This window comes from Globicephala melas, chromosome 9 (assembly GCF_963455315.2).
Source record: "Globicephala melas chromosome 9, mGloMel1.2, whole genome shotgun sequence".
In the NCBI taxonomy this organism is placed as follows: Eukaryota; Metazoa; Chordata; class Mammalia; order Artiodactyla; family Delphinidae; genus Globicephala; species Globicephala melas.
Window position 1 is genome coordinate 89400975 of NC_083322.1, and position 16755 is coordinate 89417729.

General features: G+C 39.7%; 1 protein-coding gene across 2 annotated transcripts in view; it reads right to left on the reverse strand.

Annotated features, from left to right (window-relative positions):
- The window catches only part of COG5 (component of oligomeric golgi complex 5), a 285705-nt gene extending 268971 nt beyond the window's left edge, over positions 1–16734 (reverse strand). Inside the window, exons 1-5 of one of the 2 annotated variants that reach the window (XM_030834402.3) lie at positions 16598–16734; positions 11148–11287; positions 7489–7546; positions 2731–2785; positions 2562–2631 (exon numbers count right to left, since the gene is read on the reverse strand). In XM_030834402.3, the coding sequence (XP_030690262.1) occupies positions 2562–2631; positions 2731–2785; positions 7489–7546; positions 11148–11287; positions 16598–16691 (417 nt within the window). In that variant the 5' untranslated portion in view covers positions 16692–16734. Of the gene's footprint in view, positions 1–2561; positions 2632–2730; positions 2786–7488; positions 7547–11147; positions 11288–16264; positions 16439–16597 lie in introns of those variants that run through there. The other variant, XM_030834401.3, reaches the window with a different exon arrangement.
- Positions 16735–16755: the final 21 nt, after the last annotated feature.

A 16755-nucleotide genomic window follows, 5' to 3' on the forward strand; every position in this document is an offset into this window, starting at 1 on the left:
CCTGCCCATTATTTTATTTACCACTTCTGTCCGCACCTCTTTCCTGCACTGTGCACTTCTCTCAGTCACAGTGTGGGTAAGCCCACAAGCTAACCCTAGCCAAAATGAGGAAAAAACAAATGTCGCTGGAGAACTTTTTTGAAAGGGGGTAAAACCCAATGATGAGACAGCAGAAGACTCTAAGAAGAAGCCCTTTACTGGGCTTCCCTGGCGGTCCAGTGGTAAAGAATCCACCTTACAATGCAGGGGACACGGGTTCGATCCCTGGTCGGGGAACTGAGATCCCATATGCTGCAGGGCAACTAAGCCCGCACACTGCAAGTACTGAGCTTGCGCGCCTCAACTAGAGAGCCTATGTGCCGCAAACTACAGAGCCCACACGCCCTGGAGCCTGCGCACCACAGCTAGAGAATAGAAAACCTGCACGCCACAACTAGAGAGAAACCTGTGCACTGCAACAAAGAGCCGGCGCGCTGCAATGAAAGATCCCGCGTACCTCAATGAAGATCCTGCGTGCCGCGACTAAGACCCGACGCAGCCAAAAATAAACTAACTAAATAAATAATAAATAAATAAATCTTTAAGAAAAAGCCCTTTACCATTGGTGAAGAGTTGAGCCTGCCTGCTGCTAAGGACATCTGTCATGAACTTTTAGGAGAGGCTGCAGTTCAAAACGTGGCACGTGTTCCTCTTTTGGCTAGTACCATAACTAGACGAATTGATGAAATAGCAAAGGATACTGAGGCACAATTGTTAGAGAGGATTAATGAGTCACCATGGTATGCAATCCAGGTTGACGAGTCTGCTGGTGTTGACAACAAGGCAACAATGCTTGTTTTTGTGCGTTATGTCTTTCAGGAGGATGTGCATGAGGTTATGTTATGTGCACTTTTGTTGACAACCAACACAATAGCTGCAGAACTCTTCAAGTCTTTGAATGATTACATATCAGGAAAAGTGAATTGGTCATTTTGTGTCGATATATGCACAGACAGAGCGGCTGCCATGACTGGATGGCTTTCTGGTTTCACTACTTGGGTCAAAGAGGTTGCTTCTGAATGTGAGTCTACACACTGTGTCATCCACAGGGAAATGCTGGCTAGCCGAAAAATGTCACCTGAACTTAACGTTTTGCAGGATGTGATTAAAATTATCAACCACATTAAAGTACATGCCCTTAACTCACGTCTGTTTGTGCAGCTCTGTGAGGAGATGGACACAGAGCACACACGTCTTCTCTTATACACAGAAGTGAGATGGCTTTCTAAAGGTAGATCACTGGCCAGAGTTTTTGAGTTATGAGAGCCACTCCAGAGATTTCTTTTAGAAAAACAGTCACCCCTGGCAGCACATTTCAGTGCCACAGAATGGGGTCACAAAACTTGCTTACTTGTGTGACATATTCAACCTGCTCAACAAACTCAATCCGTCACTTCAGGAGAGAACCACCACTGTGTTCAAGTTGGCAGATAAAATGGCTGCATTCAAAGCCAAACTGGAATTATGGGGGCAATGAGTGAACACTAGGATTTTTGACATGTTTCAAATATTAGCAGAGATTTTGAAAGAGGCTGAGCCAGGGCCTTCTTCCCCCCAGCTGGTGCATGATCACCCATCTCAGCTTTCAAAAGAGTTTGAGCATTACTTCCCAGCCACAAAAGACCCCCGAATTGGGAAGGAGTGGATCTGCGACCCATTTGTGAATAAGTCCAGTGAATCGACTTTGTGCTAGAAGAAGATCAACTGCTTGAGACTGTAAATGACGGTGGTCTTAAAAGTATGCTTGAGACAACTTCAAATCTCCATACATTCTGGATTAAAGTCAAGGTGGGATATCCTGAGATTGCCACGAAAGCACTGAAAAGCCTGTTTCTGTTTCCAACATCCTATCTTTGTGAAGCAGGGTTTTCTGCAGTGACAGCAATCAAAACAAGACTACAGAGTAGACTAGACATAAGCCACACACTTCAGGTGTCACTGTCTCCCATCACCCCCAGATGGGACCAACTAGTTGCAAACAAGCTCAGGGCTCCCACGGATCCTGTATTATGGTGAGTTGTATAATCATTTCATTATATAGTACAATGTAACAATAGCAGAAATAAAGTGCACAATAAACATAATGCGCTTGAATCATGTGAAACCATCCCCCCACCCCCACCTCCCCGGTCCGCGGAAAAACTGTCTTCCACGAAACCGGTCTCTGGTGCCAAAAAGGTTGGGGACTGCTGTATTACAGAAGTTATAGGTTTGGGTTCCTTACATTGGATCATAGCAAACTGTAAGGATAAAAGGTTTCTTCCTGTTCTCTATTAAGAGAAATAATTTTGAACTCTAAAAAGTTAGTAATACACTGATATAATAAGAGTGAAAATAATTCACTTTAATAGTAGTTTAGATTTTTATTTTTTAAACTGAATATCTTCTTTTAAAGCTCTTTAGTATTTTTCCCGTTTTCTCTCGTATTCTCTTACTTCCTCAGAATTCATTCTCTTGAAATTTGCTCGCTTATAAAGACAAAATGAAGTAAAAGTACAAAGAAATGACAAGTGAGGACCTACCTGAAGTCTTGCTAGTTGAGCAGTACGGGCTACTATTTTATTGTATGGCTCAACAATTTTTGCTTTCATCCTAAAGGAAAAACAGAAAGAGGAGTGACAAAATCATCTTCAAACTATCAATGGATAAAAATCTTTCCATTTCATTCATTTACAAAATGAACAACGGTACCTATCAACAGCTCCCTGTAAAGCCCCAATTCTTGTCTGCATCATCTGAAGGACACCTAGGAAAACATAACAGCTTACATTACTTTACAAATTTACGAGGGTTCAAATTGGGTAAAAAGTTAAAAGAAAAAAATAGAGAAATTTTCCATATTTTTCTGCCATCATCATAATCCAACCAGTATCTTTTACCTAGACTACTACAAAAACCTCTAACTAGTCTTCCCCGTCCTAACCTTGCTCCACTAAAGAAGTCTGACAAGGAATGGGGAGTGACGGCTTAATGGGTACAGGGTCTCCATTTGAGGTGATGAAAAAGTTCTGGAACTGGATAGTGATGGTTGCACAACACTGTAAATGTAATTAATAGCACTAAGTTATATAGTTTAAAATGGTTAAAGTGGTAAATTTCACGTTAATGTGTATTGTACTACAATTACAAAAAAAGAAGCGTGGGACTTCGCTGGTGGCGCAGTAGTTAAGAATCCACCTGCCAATGCAGGGGACACGGTTCAAGCCCTGGTCCAGGAAGATCCCACATGCTGCAGAGGAACTAAGCCCGTGTACCACAATTACTGAGCCTGCACTCTAAAGCCCGCGAGCTGCAACTACTGAGCCCGTGAGCCACAACTACTGAAGCCCACACGCCTAGAGCCCCTGCTCCGTAAGAAGAGACGCCACCGCAACGAGAAGCCCACGCACCGCAATGAAGAGTAGCCCCTGCTCGCCTCAACTAGAGAAAGCCCACGCCCAGCAATGAAAACTAAACACAGCCAAAAAATAAAGAAACTTATTTTTAAAATTATATTAAAAAAAAAAAAGCCTGAGTGATCTTTGGAAGTGCAAATTATAACACTCATCTGCTAAATCCCTTCCCCAGTCTCCCCTTTGCTCCTATGTTAAAACTAAAGTCCACAGCTTGGTCTACAAGGCCCTGAACGATCTGGAAATGAGGTACTCTCCTCCTGGTATACTCTCTCTAACTCCCAATGCTAGATAAATAATAAATATGGACAGCAAGTATATTATTGCCTTTACTCTCTACTTACATAACATGATGAAGAACTGTTTATAAAATTGTAAAATTATTTTCAGGAAGACAGATCTGAAATTTTACTTTTTTATATGCCTAAAAATGGGCTTTCCAATATTACAGATTTAATTATTTTGAACTATATTCTTTAAAACTCAGTTTCTATATTCAACTGGCATAGCTGTAGTTTTGAAACACAGTATTCTAAATAAATTTAAGTATAGAATGTTGTCATATTAGATGAAGTAATTTCAGAATTAATTAATACTCCTATCTGCATACAAATGTTTTAATATGGCTCAGTCCAATAGAATCCTTTCTGGACCCAAGGATTTCTGCCGGTATTATGGTTCACTGAGCTTAAACCTCCAAGAATGAACTGGCTTTCCTTGTTATCATCACTTCCTCACATCTTATTCTCTCCACAACCCACTCGCAACACCTTTCACACATATGCCACCAAAACAGATCTTGTCAACGTCACCAGAAATCTCCAAGGTGCCGAATGCTATTGTCAGTTCTGTCTTGATCTTGTTCTCTCAGAAATGCATGACACGTTGAACCACTCCCTCCCTAAAACATTTTTTTCTCTAGGCTTCCAAGTCATCACCCTCGTGGGCTCCCTCTGATGGCATGAGTTGCTCCCACTCCTTCTCTGTTGGATCTCTACATGCTGGAGTACTCCAAGGTTTGATCCTCAGCCAACTTCTCTTCTCCACCTAGAATCTCTCTTAGGGATTTCATTCAATCCCAATGTTTTAAACACTATCTGTTCAATAAAATACTGATTTTATATACACACATACGTACATACATCTATATAGATTTTCTTTATACCTGCCTATCTATACACACACACACAAATCTCTAGCCCTGAACTCTCTTATGACAAATTTAAGACACCCAACAAGATAACTTCTGCCCCACCATGATCCTCTCCAGTGTGACGCATCTCAGTTACTCATACCATCATCTATCCAATTTTTCAGACTTAAATCTTAGGAATCACTGTTGGTGACTTTTTTCACTCAGACTTTTCATTTCCCATCAACAAATCCTATCAGCTCTACCCCCATTTTATCCCATTCACTTCTCTCTCTTTATATCCACCACTAATTCAAGGCACGATCAACGTCTACTACTCTAATAGCTTCTAAATTGGTACCCCAGATTCTACTCTTGCCTTCCTATAGAGCCACCAGAGAAAACTTTTTAGAGCATTAATCACGTAACATCTCTAATTAAAACCCTCCAATTGTTTACCATTGCATTTAGAATGAAAATCAAAATTCCTTCCCAAGAACCTCATCTACAATTCTTTCCCTCATTCACTAAACTCTAGTCATACTAGCCTTTTCTTTCTGCCCTTCAAACATGCCACGCTAATTCCATTTATTGGTCCCTCAGCTTACCACACTCTCCTCCCCAGATAGTCATGTGGTAGCTCTTTCTCATCATTCAGATCTCAGTTCAAATGTCATCTTCTCAAAGAAGCATCTCCTGCCCATCCTAGCTAGTAAGGAACTCCCATTCTTCTACCTCATCATCTATTTTATTTTCTTTTAGGACTTAAAAGTACCTGAAGTTCCCTACTTACACATTTTTTTTTTTTGGTCTAATTCCCTACCTAGAACATAAATATCATGAGAACAGTGACTCTATTGTTCACAGGTGCCTGGTATCTAACAAGTTCTCAATTACTATTCGACTGAGTGAGCAAATAAATGAAGAAATTAGGCTATCTCTTTTTAATAAAATAGGCTTAATTAAATATACCTCCAAACTCCATAAGGACAGGGACTCTGTATATTGTTACAGCTGCCTGGAATCTAACAAATTCTCAATTAAAATTTAAATGTATAAATAAACAAAAAAATGAAGAGAGAGTAAATTTTAATAAAATAGGCTAAATAAATATATCTCCAAATGAATTATATGGCCAAAATTTTACATATATAGGAGAAAAAGTAGATGAAGTAGAAGTTGGGGTAATACATTTTCAAATACATAACACACATCTCAAAAAGTTTAATAAATGATTAGAAATACACATCATGCTAAAATGAATACTAACTGATTCATACTTTGACTTATGTTCAAATAATCTGGAGAATATTCTTAGATTATCATAGGAATTCAGAGAAGTCAGCCTTTGTACTGTACACAGTCACCCAATGGATAGTCATTCTAACTCAGTCTAACAGCATATTTTAAATGTTTTAAACACTGAAAAGCACTCTGGGGAAAATCAGCACACTATAGAACTAAACACACATAGGGAATTCCCTGGCTGCCCAGTGGTTAGGACTCGGCACTTTCACCGTGGTGGCCCAGGTTCAATCCCTGGTTGGGGAACTAAGATCCTGCAAGCCATGTGGTGTGGCCAATTTAAAAAAAAGAAAAAGAAAAAGAAAACCACAATGAGAAGTATTTCTGTTGTGATGATTCATCTACACCTATATATACTCAAAATCAATGTACTACCATGACATCCCTATGGGTTTCTATAAAGGAAAAAAACCTTTATTCGTTTACAAAAATTACCATTAAAAACAAGGTATTATTTACTTGCTTCCAGAAACATATAAAAATATTATGAGATTAAAGAAAATTAATTTTCCATAATAAGTCAGTACCTAGAGCCTCTTAATTTTCCCATGAACATAGTCTGATATCTATCCTAAATATTCAAATAACAAACTGTTATCTCCAAAATACTATGTTCTTCATCAGGATGCCTTAGAAACAATGCACATGCTGAAAATAACATCTTTGAGTGCACGTAAGAAATACTAGAGGAAGCATTAAAGAATATTGCATCACAGAAAGCAATATCCTTCTTCCTTAAGAATTTCATCAACATAGGGAAAAATCACTTAGCTTTCTTTTGATGTGCAATGATTAATAGTAATCACAACACAAGTGATAATGGAAAATACAATATTAACATTTCATATTTATGAGATGTAGTTTAATTTAATATAGAGAGAATGACAAATTCATAAAAGATGTAGTCAAACGAAAATAAGAGAGTTCATAATAAAAATCCAATGTATTATCATTCTACTATACTTTCATTTTTGAAAAGCATTTCAAAGAAATAGGAAAGAATTCAAGCCTATTTCCACTACTTTAGTGGAGTTGATTTTGTTTTTGTTTCTTTTTTTTTTTGTCCACGCCACGCGGCTTGCTGGATCCTAGTTCCCCAACCAGGGATTGAATGTGCGCCCACAACAGTGAAAGTGCGGAGTCCTAACCACTGTAACCACTGGAATTCCCCTGCTTATTTGTTTTAATTAACTAATAGTTATAAAAGCACTAAATATGTGCCAGGAAAAGTTCAAAGCATTTTGTTAACTCATTTAATCCTCTAAATAACATATTAGTACATATTAATACTCCTCCTTTATAGATAAAACTGAGGCACAGAAAGGTTAAGTAAGTTGTCCAAAGTCACACTTCTAGTAGGTGGGAAAGCAAGGATTTAAACCCAGAGAGTTTAGTTCAGGGGTCAGCAAAGTTTTATTAAAGTTTTGTTGGAACACAGCCACACACATTCGTTTCCATATTACCTGGCTGCTTTCACCCTGTAACAGCAGAGTTTAGTAGTTGCAACAGATACAGTATGGCCTGCAAAGTCTAAACTATTTTCTTTCTGACCCTTCACAGAAGTAGTTTCCAAGCCCTGGGCTAGCTCTGTACCATGTATAATAGTTAATGGAACTATACCTTCCAAAGATTCAATCCCAGTTGCTTGTGCCAATAAATCTTCATGTCTTGCAACAACCTGAAAATCAAGAATGAATAATCAGCACTCCAAGTATTAAGTATTTTAATTTGTAACCACAAAGTAGAATTGAAGGGCTCTCTCTTTATGGAAAGTGGGAAAAATTAAAAAAAATTTTTTTGTATCAGCAAAAAATTTTTGCTGATACAAAAAATACAGGGTATAAAGGTGTGTTTGAGCTGAATGACTGGTGGGAACACAAACACGCTACAGCTCAACACAGAGCCAAAGATGTCTTTTCATTAGCCCCATGGTTTCCTAGGGGGATGTGCAGGACGAGTTGTGCCCAAACTGAAAAACAAAAACCAGCTAATTCTTGCCATGCTAATTAATACACGCTTCCCTTTTAAAGAGTGTTTTCAAACATCGGTTCTTTTAGTTCTTGCATTTAATTCAGCATCATCAAGACCACATTCTAATTTGGAAAGATAAAGCAGAGTCAGCGCCTCCCTAAACATGTCTCTGCTTCCAGCTTCCTAATGTCACAGCAAATCCTCTTCCCTGCAGAAGACTGGTATTTTTAAGAAAATTAGGGCAGTGTGAATAGTCATATCAAAAAAACCCCATAAAAGTTAAGAGTTAAAGGCTACACACAAAAGAGTCCTAGAAACACCAAGAAATCAAGCAAATCTTTAGAACAATGCAGGAATCCTTATTATTTTGTACCCTTTATTAAAATGAATAAGAAGTTTCATGTCTAGTCTGTAAACTGAAGCTCCTAATCAGCAAAGATTCATTCAATGGAATGCCTAAATCCTCTACTTTGTCCTGTTTCACACGTCACTTGTCATTCTACCAAGTTCCTCTATCACATATCTAAAATAAGTGTTACTTTTGGACTCCTATGTCTCTTATCCAGAAGACATCTGAGTTCTCCCCAGTCCACTGATATGGTCATTAATGTGTCCATCCTAACAAGATGAATATTTTTCTAATTCTCTATTCTTTGTCCCTTGTGATACTCTGGAAAGGCTGAAAAGCCTATAACTACCATTTCATAGACTCCCCTTTCCAACAGATTTAGAAGACAGAAGAAAGAGGAAAACTATCTTCCCATTACTGTTTCAGCTAGTAAGCAAAGTCCTGAGACCTGAGGATTTAGAGACAGTTGAGATAGCCCTATAGATCATTCCAGAGTTCAGTTACCAAGCACCCAGAAGCTGAACTTTAGCAGTGGCATGGCAGGTAACAGCAGGAGCTTCCAGGTCTCTGTGTTGCACCTGTGGTAGATCCTTCAACTCATTCCATTAGCTGTCTATCCAATCCTCTGTATGAAATATCTTCCTGCTTTAAATACCTAGAGCAGTTTCTGCTTCCTGTACTAAAGCCCTGACTAACACATACTTTGGTACACATTTTGTAATTTTAATCATCTCAATGATATTTTTTTTTTTTTTTTTTTTTTGCGGTACGCGGGCCTCTCACTGTTGTGGCCTCTCCCGTTGCGGAGCACAGGCTCTGGACGCGCAGGCTCAGCGGCCATGGCTCACGGGCCCAGCTGCTCCGTGGCATGTGGGATCTTCCCAGACCGGGGCACGAACCCGTGTCCCCTGCATCGGCAGGCAGACTCTCAACCACTGCGCCACCAGGGAAGCCCCGATCTCAATGATATTTTAAATTATTTTTATTATATTTTATTTACTGGTTTGGTTAGCATTATCCCAATTTTGCTTCTGCAGAAAAACAATTGTAGCAGGTTTAGATCTCATACCAGGAATCAGAGACTTCCTCCACCCTACATACAGAACCACTGTAAGCATAACTTGCCCCCTCTAGGAGATGTTAAATAGATTTTAAGTTTTTACTGATTCCTTCAGAGAAGGTACTATATGCAAAGAATAAGGAAAATGCCAACCACAAAAAGGCAGAAAGAATTTCAGGTGGCTCCTGCAAAAAGCTACCCCCTGAGAAACCTAGGCAGAATTAAGTGCCTGGGTTTTTCCCCTGCTCCCACAGACACTTTGTACTATTCTATTTAAAAAAGGCATCACTTGCCTGTCATTATTTCTGTCTGTATCTGCCACTGGTCTGTGAATACTTGGAGAGCCAGGAAATGTTTTCATTTTTCTATCCGCACAGCCTAAAGCAAAGCCTGACAATTAAAACTGTCCTATAAATGTTTCTCAATAAGTATTGATCTCTAATTATATAATCAGAATTTTAAACTGACCTTAAAAGTCACCCCAGTCTGAACTAAGCTGCTCTTTTTTTTTTAAAGAACTGTCTATAGTATATACTTCTATCTTTTTTTTTTTAATAAATTTATTTTTTATTTATTTTGCGGTACGCGGGCCTCTCACTGTTGTGGCCTATCCCGTTGCAGAACACAGGCTCCGGACGCACAGGCTCACGGGCCCAGCCGCTCCGCGGCATGTGGGATCTTCCCAGACTGGGGCACGAACCCGTGTCCCCTGCATTGGCAGGCGGACTCTCAACCACTGAATTTATTTATTTTTTATTTATTTTTATTTTTGGCTGCACTGGATCTTAATTGCCACGCGCAGCCTTTCTCTAGTTCCGAAAAGCGGGGGCTACTCTTCGTTGCGGTGTGCAGGCTTCTCATTGTGGTGGCTTCTCTTGTTGCGGAGCACAGGCTCTAGGCACGCGGGCTTCAGTAGTTGTAGCACATGGGCTCAGTAGTTGTGGCTCGTGGCCTCTAGAGCGCAGGCTCAGTAGTTGTGGCACACAGGCTTTGTTGCTCCACAGCATGTGGGATCTTCCTGGACCAGGGCTCAAACCCGTGTCCCCTGCATTCGCAGTCAGACTCCTAACTACTGCGAAACCAGAGAAGCCCCAAACTGCTCTTTTAATCGATAAAGTAAGACACGAAAAACTTAAGGGAACATGTCTCATTATACCAGATCTAGGTTTCCTGGAAAATAGTTCATTTATTCATGCAATTTGTTCATTCATTTAAATATTTAAGTGCCTACTCAGAAAGAAAGGCAACACTAGAAAGTACACCATAAAACCACCCTATAAAAATCACAGAATTGTAGAAGAGGAAGGAACCTTCAAGATTTTCTACTACAATCTCCTCTTCCCCCTTATTCACTCCAACCCATTCCATAGGTTTTTTTCCTTTTTTTAAAAAAAAAAGCAAGACTCAAAGGCATTACATGATATGAAAGTTAACAGCACAACTGAGATTTGGACCTATCTCCTAACTCCCCTCATTGTGTTCTATCCACCACAAATTTATCAACTTTCTGTAATTTCATCAAATATTACATTTTGTGCTCATAAAGTGTGAACTGCTGGTGGGAACATCCCAGTTTTTCTTATTCACACTGTTCTGCTTCCAAAATTCTATTTTCTATTATCTTTATCAAAGACATCCTATTTTTTGCCTACCTATACTCTCTCCATATCAGTTAAGATAATGAAAACAAAGTATGAATAAAAGGTTTTGGAGAGATGGGTATATCCATTTTTCAAATAACAAAAAGTAGTTTACAGAAAACTTTTCAAAGATATACTTGGAAAAATATACATTTGTTCATGTAAATATGCATTTAGATTAAATAATAAAAGGATTATAAAAATGATATATTATCACTCTGCGTTGAATAAATTATATGATCCAGAAAATTGGAATTACCTGTAAGTGCAGTTCTTTATCCAACTGACTGATTCCTTGGGCAAGTTTTGCTAGCTGTTCAGCAATTACAGCTTGATGAATAGATCGAGAAGTATAAGTTTTTACATCAAAGTCTTCATTTAAAAAATCACTATAACACTCTGGGAAAAAAAATAAGAAAAAAATCCTTATTAATTACACTGCACCAAACCACAGATATTAAACAACAGAACAATTATAATCATAGTTAACATATCTTGAGGTCTTTCTATACACCAGAAAGTACTGAAAAGGTTTTCTGTTGTAAATGAGAAGAGGCGGTAGCAACAGCAGAAGAGACTGGTAAAATTCACTAAGAACTTACTACGCGTCAGGCACTGATATAAGCACTTTATACATACTAACTCATTCAATGTTCACACAACCCTGTTGGAACTATCATTCTCCCCGTTTCACAGGTGAAGAGACAGGCACAGACAGGACATGCAACTTGTGCAACTTCACTGTTTGAACCCAGGCAGTGTAGCTGCAGAGCCCACGCTCTGGACTACTATGCATATTCCTAAAAGCTAGTTTTTAATCAGTGAGTCAAAAGGAAAATACTGAGTAAAAGATTGAAAAAAAAAAAAAAACTACGAACCACAGCTTTTAACACAAGAAAACAAGGTCACTGACAATGACAATAGGAAAACTGACTGTATTTGATAATTATGGTCTCCAGCATCTCCAGACTGATGCACAAATACTGTTATAATAAAGTGAATCTGAAATTTTAATAGAAGTAGGCAAATGCAAACTTACAGGTATTACTGAAATTTTGGATTTATGGGTGAAATAAATAAATGGAAAGAGAAACCATGTTGAAAGTAGACCAGTAAGAGAAAGAAAAAAAAGGGACTTCCCTGGAAGTCCAGTGGTTAAGAATCTGCGCCTCCATTGCAGGGGGCACAGGTTCAATCCCTGCTTAGGGAACTAAGATCCTGCATGCCACGTGGTACAGCCAAAAAATAAATAAATAAAAATTTTAAAACAAGAAGTGATGCTAGATGTTAAGAAGATACCTTTCTGTACAGAAATCCACAAATTTGTGGGTGAAAGGAAAGTGGAGAGAATTATGAACGAAAAATAGATACACAGAAGTGAAGTCAATGTAGGCATAAACAATTATCTCCTAGCCATATGGTAGATATACGTAAGACTGCCTTGACAGAGATTATGAAACTAACAAGCTATAAAATAGAGTACTTATAAGAAAACTTCAATTGTCTATATCCACTATAATGTACACCCCATGAGTTTGCTTTGTGTACTACCACACCCATAGAGCCTGAACAATGCCTGACACATCGCAGGTGTTCAATACTGGTTGAATGCATGAATTAATTTATGTATCAGCTGGAAGTATCATTCTGCTAAAAGCAAAGACTCATTCTTGACTACTCTCAAAGTGTAGTGGACTGAAAGAAGGAAACTGCTACTTTGGCCTTAATTCTGAGAACCCCATTTCCTTCGAGTTTGCCAAGTAGTTCTCAGAATTAAGGATCCTGTCAGGCAGACAAGTGGAGAAGGCTATTCCAAGAGGGAAGGTTTAGAGGCAGCAAACATAATGGCATATTTTGAGGAATAAGGATAATACTGACTTAAGTATGTCTAGATCACAGTGTGTTTTGGGCAGAAAGGGTAAAGAATGATAGGATTTGAGGTTCCAAAGGAAGGTTGGGGTGCAGTTTGAAAAGAGGCTGGTAAAATATTCAAAATGTTCAGACTATTTCCCATTTAAGCTTTTAAAGCCAAGAAAGAGCTCTGTTAGCCTTATGTTGTAGAACAGTTTCTGGCAGCTGTATGGAGGATGACTGAAAAGGGATTAGCCACTCGGTGGTGCGCTGGGGCTGGCTCGGATTGGATCCTGAGAGCCAACTGTTAATCTCTCAGGAATTCTGTGAGCCAGCTGACATCACATGTAGGTATCTTAAAACTGACCATGGGGGCTTCCCTGGTGGCGCAGTGGTTGAGAGTCCGCCTGCCGATGCAGGGGACATGGGTTCGTGCCCCGGTCCAGGAAGATCCCACATGCAGCGGAGCGGCTGGGCCCGTGAGCCATGGCCGCTAGGCCTGCGCGTCCGGAGCCTGTGCTCCGCAACGGGAGAGGCCACAGCAGTGAGAGGCCCACGTACCGCAAAAAAAAAACTGACCATGGTAAGGGTATTTACACCATGAAATTTAGCATACACTACAAAATCAGGGCTTCTTCTATTTTCCCAGGACGCTAATTTATGTACACACCCATGGAATAGAGCCACAGAGGCCAGTAAGGTGTTATGTTAACAGCCTAAGTGACAGGATGAAGACTAAGATAGTAGCAGTAAGACTGTCAAGGAAGTGACAAATTTGACAAATATTCAGACACCATAATGTATAGGACTTACAGACAAGCTGAAAGATGGGTGATTAGGTAAACCAAGAATTAAAGGATGATTCCCAAGTTTCTTGATTAACTGACATAGGGAATTCAGTTTTGCATAAAGCAGTCCACCAGAAATCTTTGTATAAAGATGAACATGAATGTACCCCTGCCTCCAAGGAACTGATAACCTACGTGGGAACAAGCACACATCTAACCTACGTGGGAACAAGCACACATCTAACTTACCACATACAATTAATGGTAACAGAGACTACCAGAGGAAAAGGTTAGAGGAGAGGGGTTAAAAAAAAAAATTCATTTCACTTTTTCATGTGCAGAACCTATACTATTTGTTCATATGTAGATTTGTATATGTAGAATTAGTAGTGCTTGTTCACTGTCAAGAGAGAAATGTCCAGTAGAGAGTGGTTCTATAGCTCAGAAGAGGAGTACAGGCCATATGTGTATATTTGTATACATATTAATTTTCAAACTATGAAAAAAAGACCAGATGATTTAGGAAGACATTTTAGAATGCACAAAAAAGGAAAACGGGAACGACAGAGCTCAGAAGCAGGAAAACACCAAAATATGGGGGTAGATAGAAGAAATGAAAGCAATCACAGAAATTAAGTGTTCAGAGAGGAAAAAAAACAGGAGAGAACAGCAAAAAACCAAAAGGGACAGCTTAAAGAAAGTCAGTAGTGTCAAAGGTCTTATAAAGATCAAACGCAATGAAGGCTGAATACTGGCCATTGGATTTGGCATCTGAAGACAGACTGTCCTTCGTGCTTCTCTTTTAGCTTTCTCATGCCTATAGGAGGCACATCAGAAACACCTCACAAAATTTCAAACTATGCATCTGCTGACCAATCCTATCCTCTATCACTGGCAGACCCCTGACACAGTGGATCACTGTTACTGATGGAAATGTTTAATTCCTTAGGAATGTTGTGGGAGGGAAGAGTGGAGTGAACCACTGAATTAGGGGCGAAATGAAGACGACAAGCATCTAAAGAAAGCTGAAAAAGAACACTTAGAGAATTAGGAAATTAAAAAAAAAATGGAACAAGCCACATGAGGCAAGTATTTCAATAAAACATTCGAACCCTTTCATAAGTTCAAGTAAGAAAGACCGAAACAGTGTCCATTTGATTTATCCACAAGAAAGTCACTGGAGACCTTGGCAAAGCGATTTCAATGGCATAGAATGAGGGTAACTGGGTCCTTGAGGAGACAGGAAGAAAATCCAGAGCACCAAGGGGAGGGACTGTCCTTAGGAGGGAATGGAGACTTCACTTCTTTTATAATTGAAAATACAACAGAAAAGAAGGAAGAAAGAATGACTGCAGGTTCAGGCTTAGTTTATACGTTTAACCGCAAGAAATGGAAGAAGCGCATATCTAATAGATTTTTTTAGGGAACTTGAAAACCATTTGTCAAGCTTGAAGGGAGTGGTTCGAAAAGAGTAGATTTAAATAATTATTGTGGAAGATGAGAAAGAGAACTAAATAGGAAAATACAGAAAGCAGAATTGAGGACTGTTTACCCTCCAAAAACTGATTACAATTACTGGAATGCACCCAACTGAAATAAATACCCATGCACGGCATGTACTGTTTCCTTCACTTCACCTGGGAACGTCCTATTTACACCTCAAAACCAACTCCATCTAGAAAGCCTTTCCTGACACTCCCTTCAACCACTCCCAGTTATCATCCTCTTTTGTATTCATGTTTTACTTCGTATACAATTCTACTGCTACCCTTACAACACTATATTACGGTGCCTACCTTTCTAACTCTACAGGGCTATTTCTCCTACCAAAATGGTGAGCTACTTGAGGGTGGGAATTGCGTATATATCAGGAGCTCAAAACTTGGTTAACCTGAATTTAAATTAAGGTACAAAGATGCATTAGCCAGAGATCCTAACCTAGAGAACATGATCTAGTTCAGAAAACATCATTAGTAACTTTTGACAAAAGTATGTAAATTATAATCAGAAGGCAAGGAATTAAGGGCAATAATAAAACATACAACACAGAAAACAAACAGTACTTTAGAACTGTATTTCATTCGTTTAGAACCTATTTGGGTCTACATATGTGTGCATATACTTCTTTACTGTGATGTTCAATTTTTAAAAACTACTTACTCTGCACCTACTGTAGGCAAGTTACTGTTATTAACTCTGCAGAATATAAAAAGGGGTTTTACAATGAAGTAGAAAAGATTAAGTACACTAATTATTTTAATACAAGGTTGAACGTGATGGAGATTAGGGAAGAAAATTAAGAACAGGTGAGAAGGATCTTAGATATTTGAACTTTATTCTGAAAGAAAAGAAGTTTGGGGCATGTTAACTTCATTAATACAATTTTATGTGCTTCTCAAATATACTATGTCTAACTTATCCTCTTATTTCTAGAAACTTCTATCCAAAACTATCAATAAACTTGATTGCTATATTCAATACGTATAGTTAATCCCAGCCTGAACGAATGCTCCCAACCCTCCCCCACGTATGGCTGTGGATAAACGACTTGTAAAAAAAAAAAAAAAAAAAAAAAACAAGCGAGCTTGTAAGTGGGGCCACCTGTGCAGTCCAAAAATTTATTAACAGGGTATTAACAGGGGGATGTTTCCAACTCTACCTAAAAATGAGACCCCCTTCATCAAGTGCTTGTAATCTGCTCTAGGTCTTACACTTCTCATGGAATCAAACGCTTCACCTTTTCGTCAAGAACTGCGGTAGCAGTGGGTCACCGAGGGCGGGAACTCGGGACATCAGCGAAACCCCAGGAGCGTGGAGGGAAGAGTTGAAATGAGGAGCCTCCAGAAATCAGGTGTCCCCAGGACACCCGGAAAGGAAGGGGACAGCAACTCCTGGAGAAACAAGTTGGCTAGGCCAGCACCCAGACGCCAGGGGGCCGGGCGGAGGGGAGTGGTCACGCCGAGACAGGAAAACTTTCCGCAAAGCGAAGGGTTGAGTCCACCACTTGGGCCCAGGTGCGGAGCAGGACAATCCCCCAACCCCATGGCCCGGCCAGACCCCGACTCCTTACCGTCCTGCAGGAGCTCCCGGACAGTCGCTGCAGCCGCTCCGGAGCCCAGAGCCGGACGGCCAGGCAGAGCAAGGCCGCCGTCGCCACCTTCCATGTTGGCAGGTGCCGGGGAGATGGCGTCAGCAGCGACGCGCCCCGCCCAGGTCATGACGCAGAAT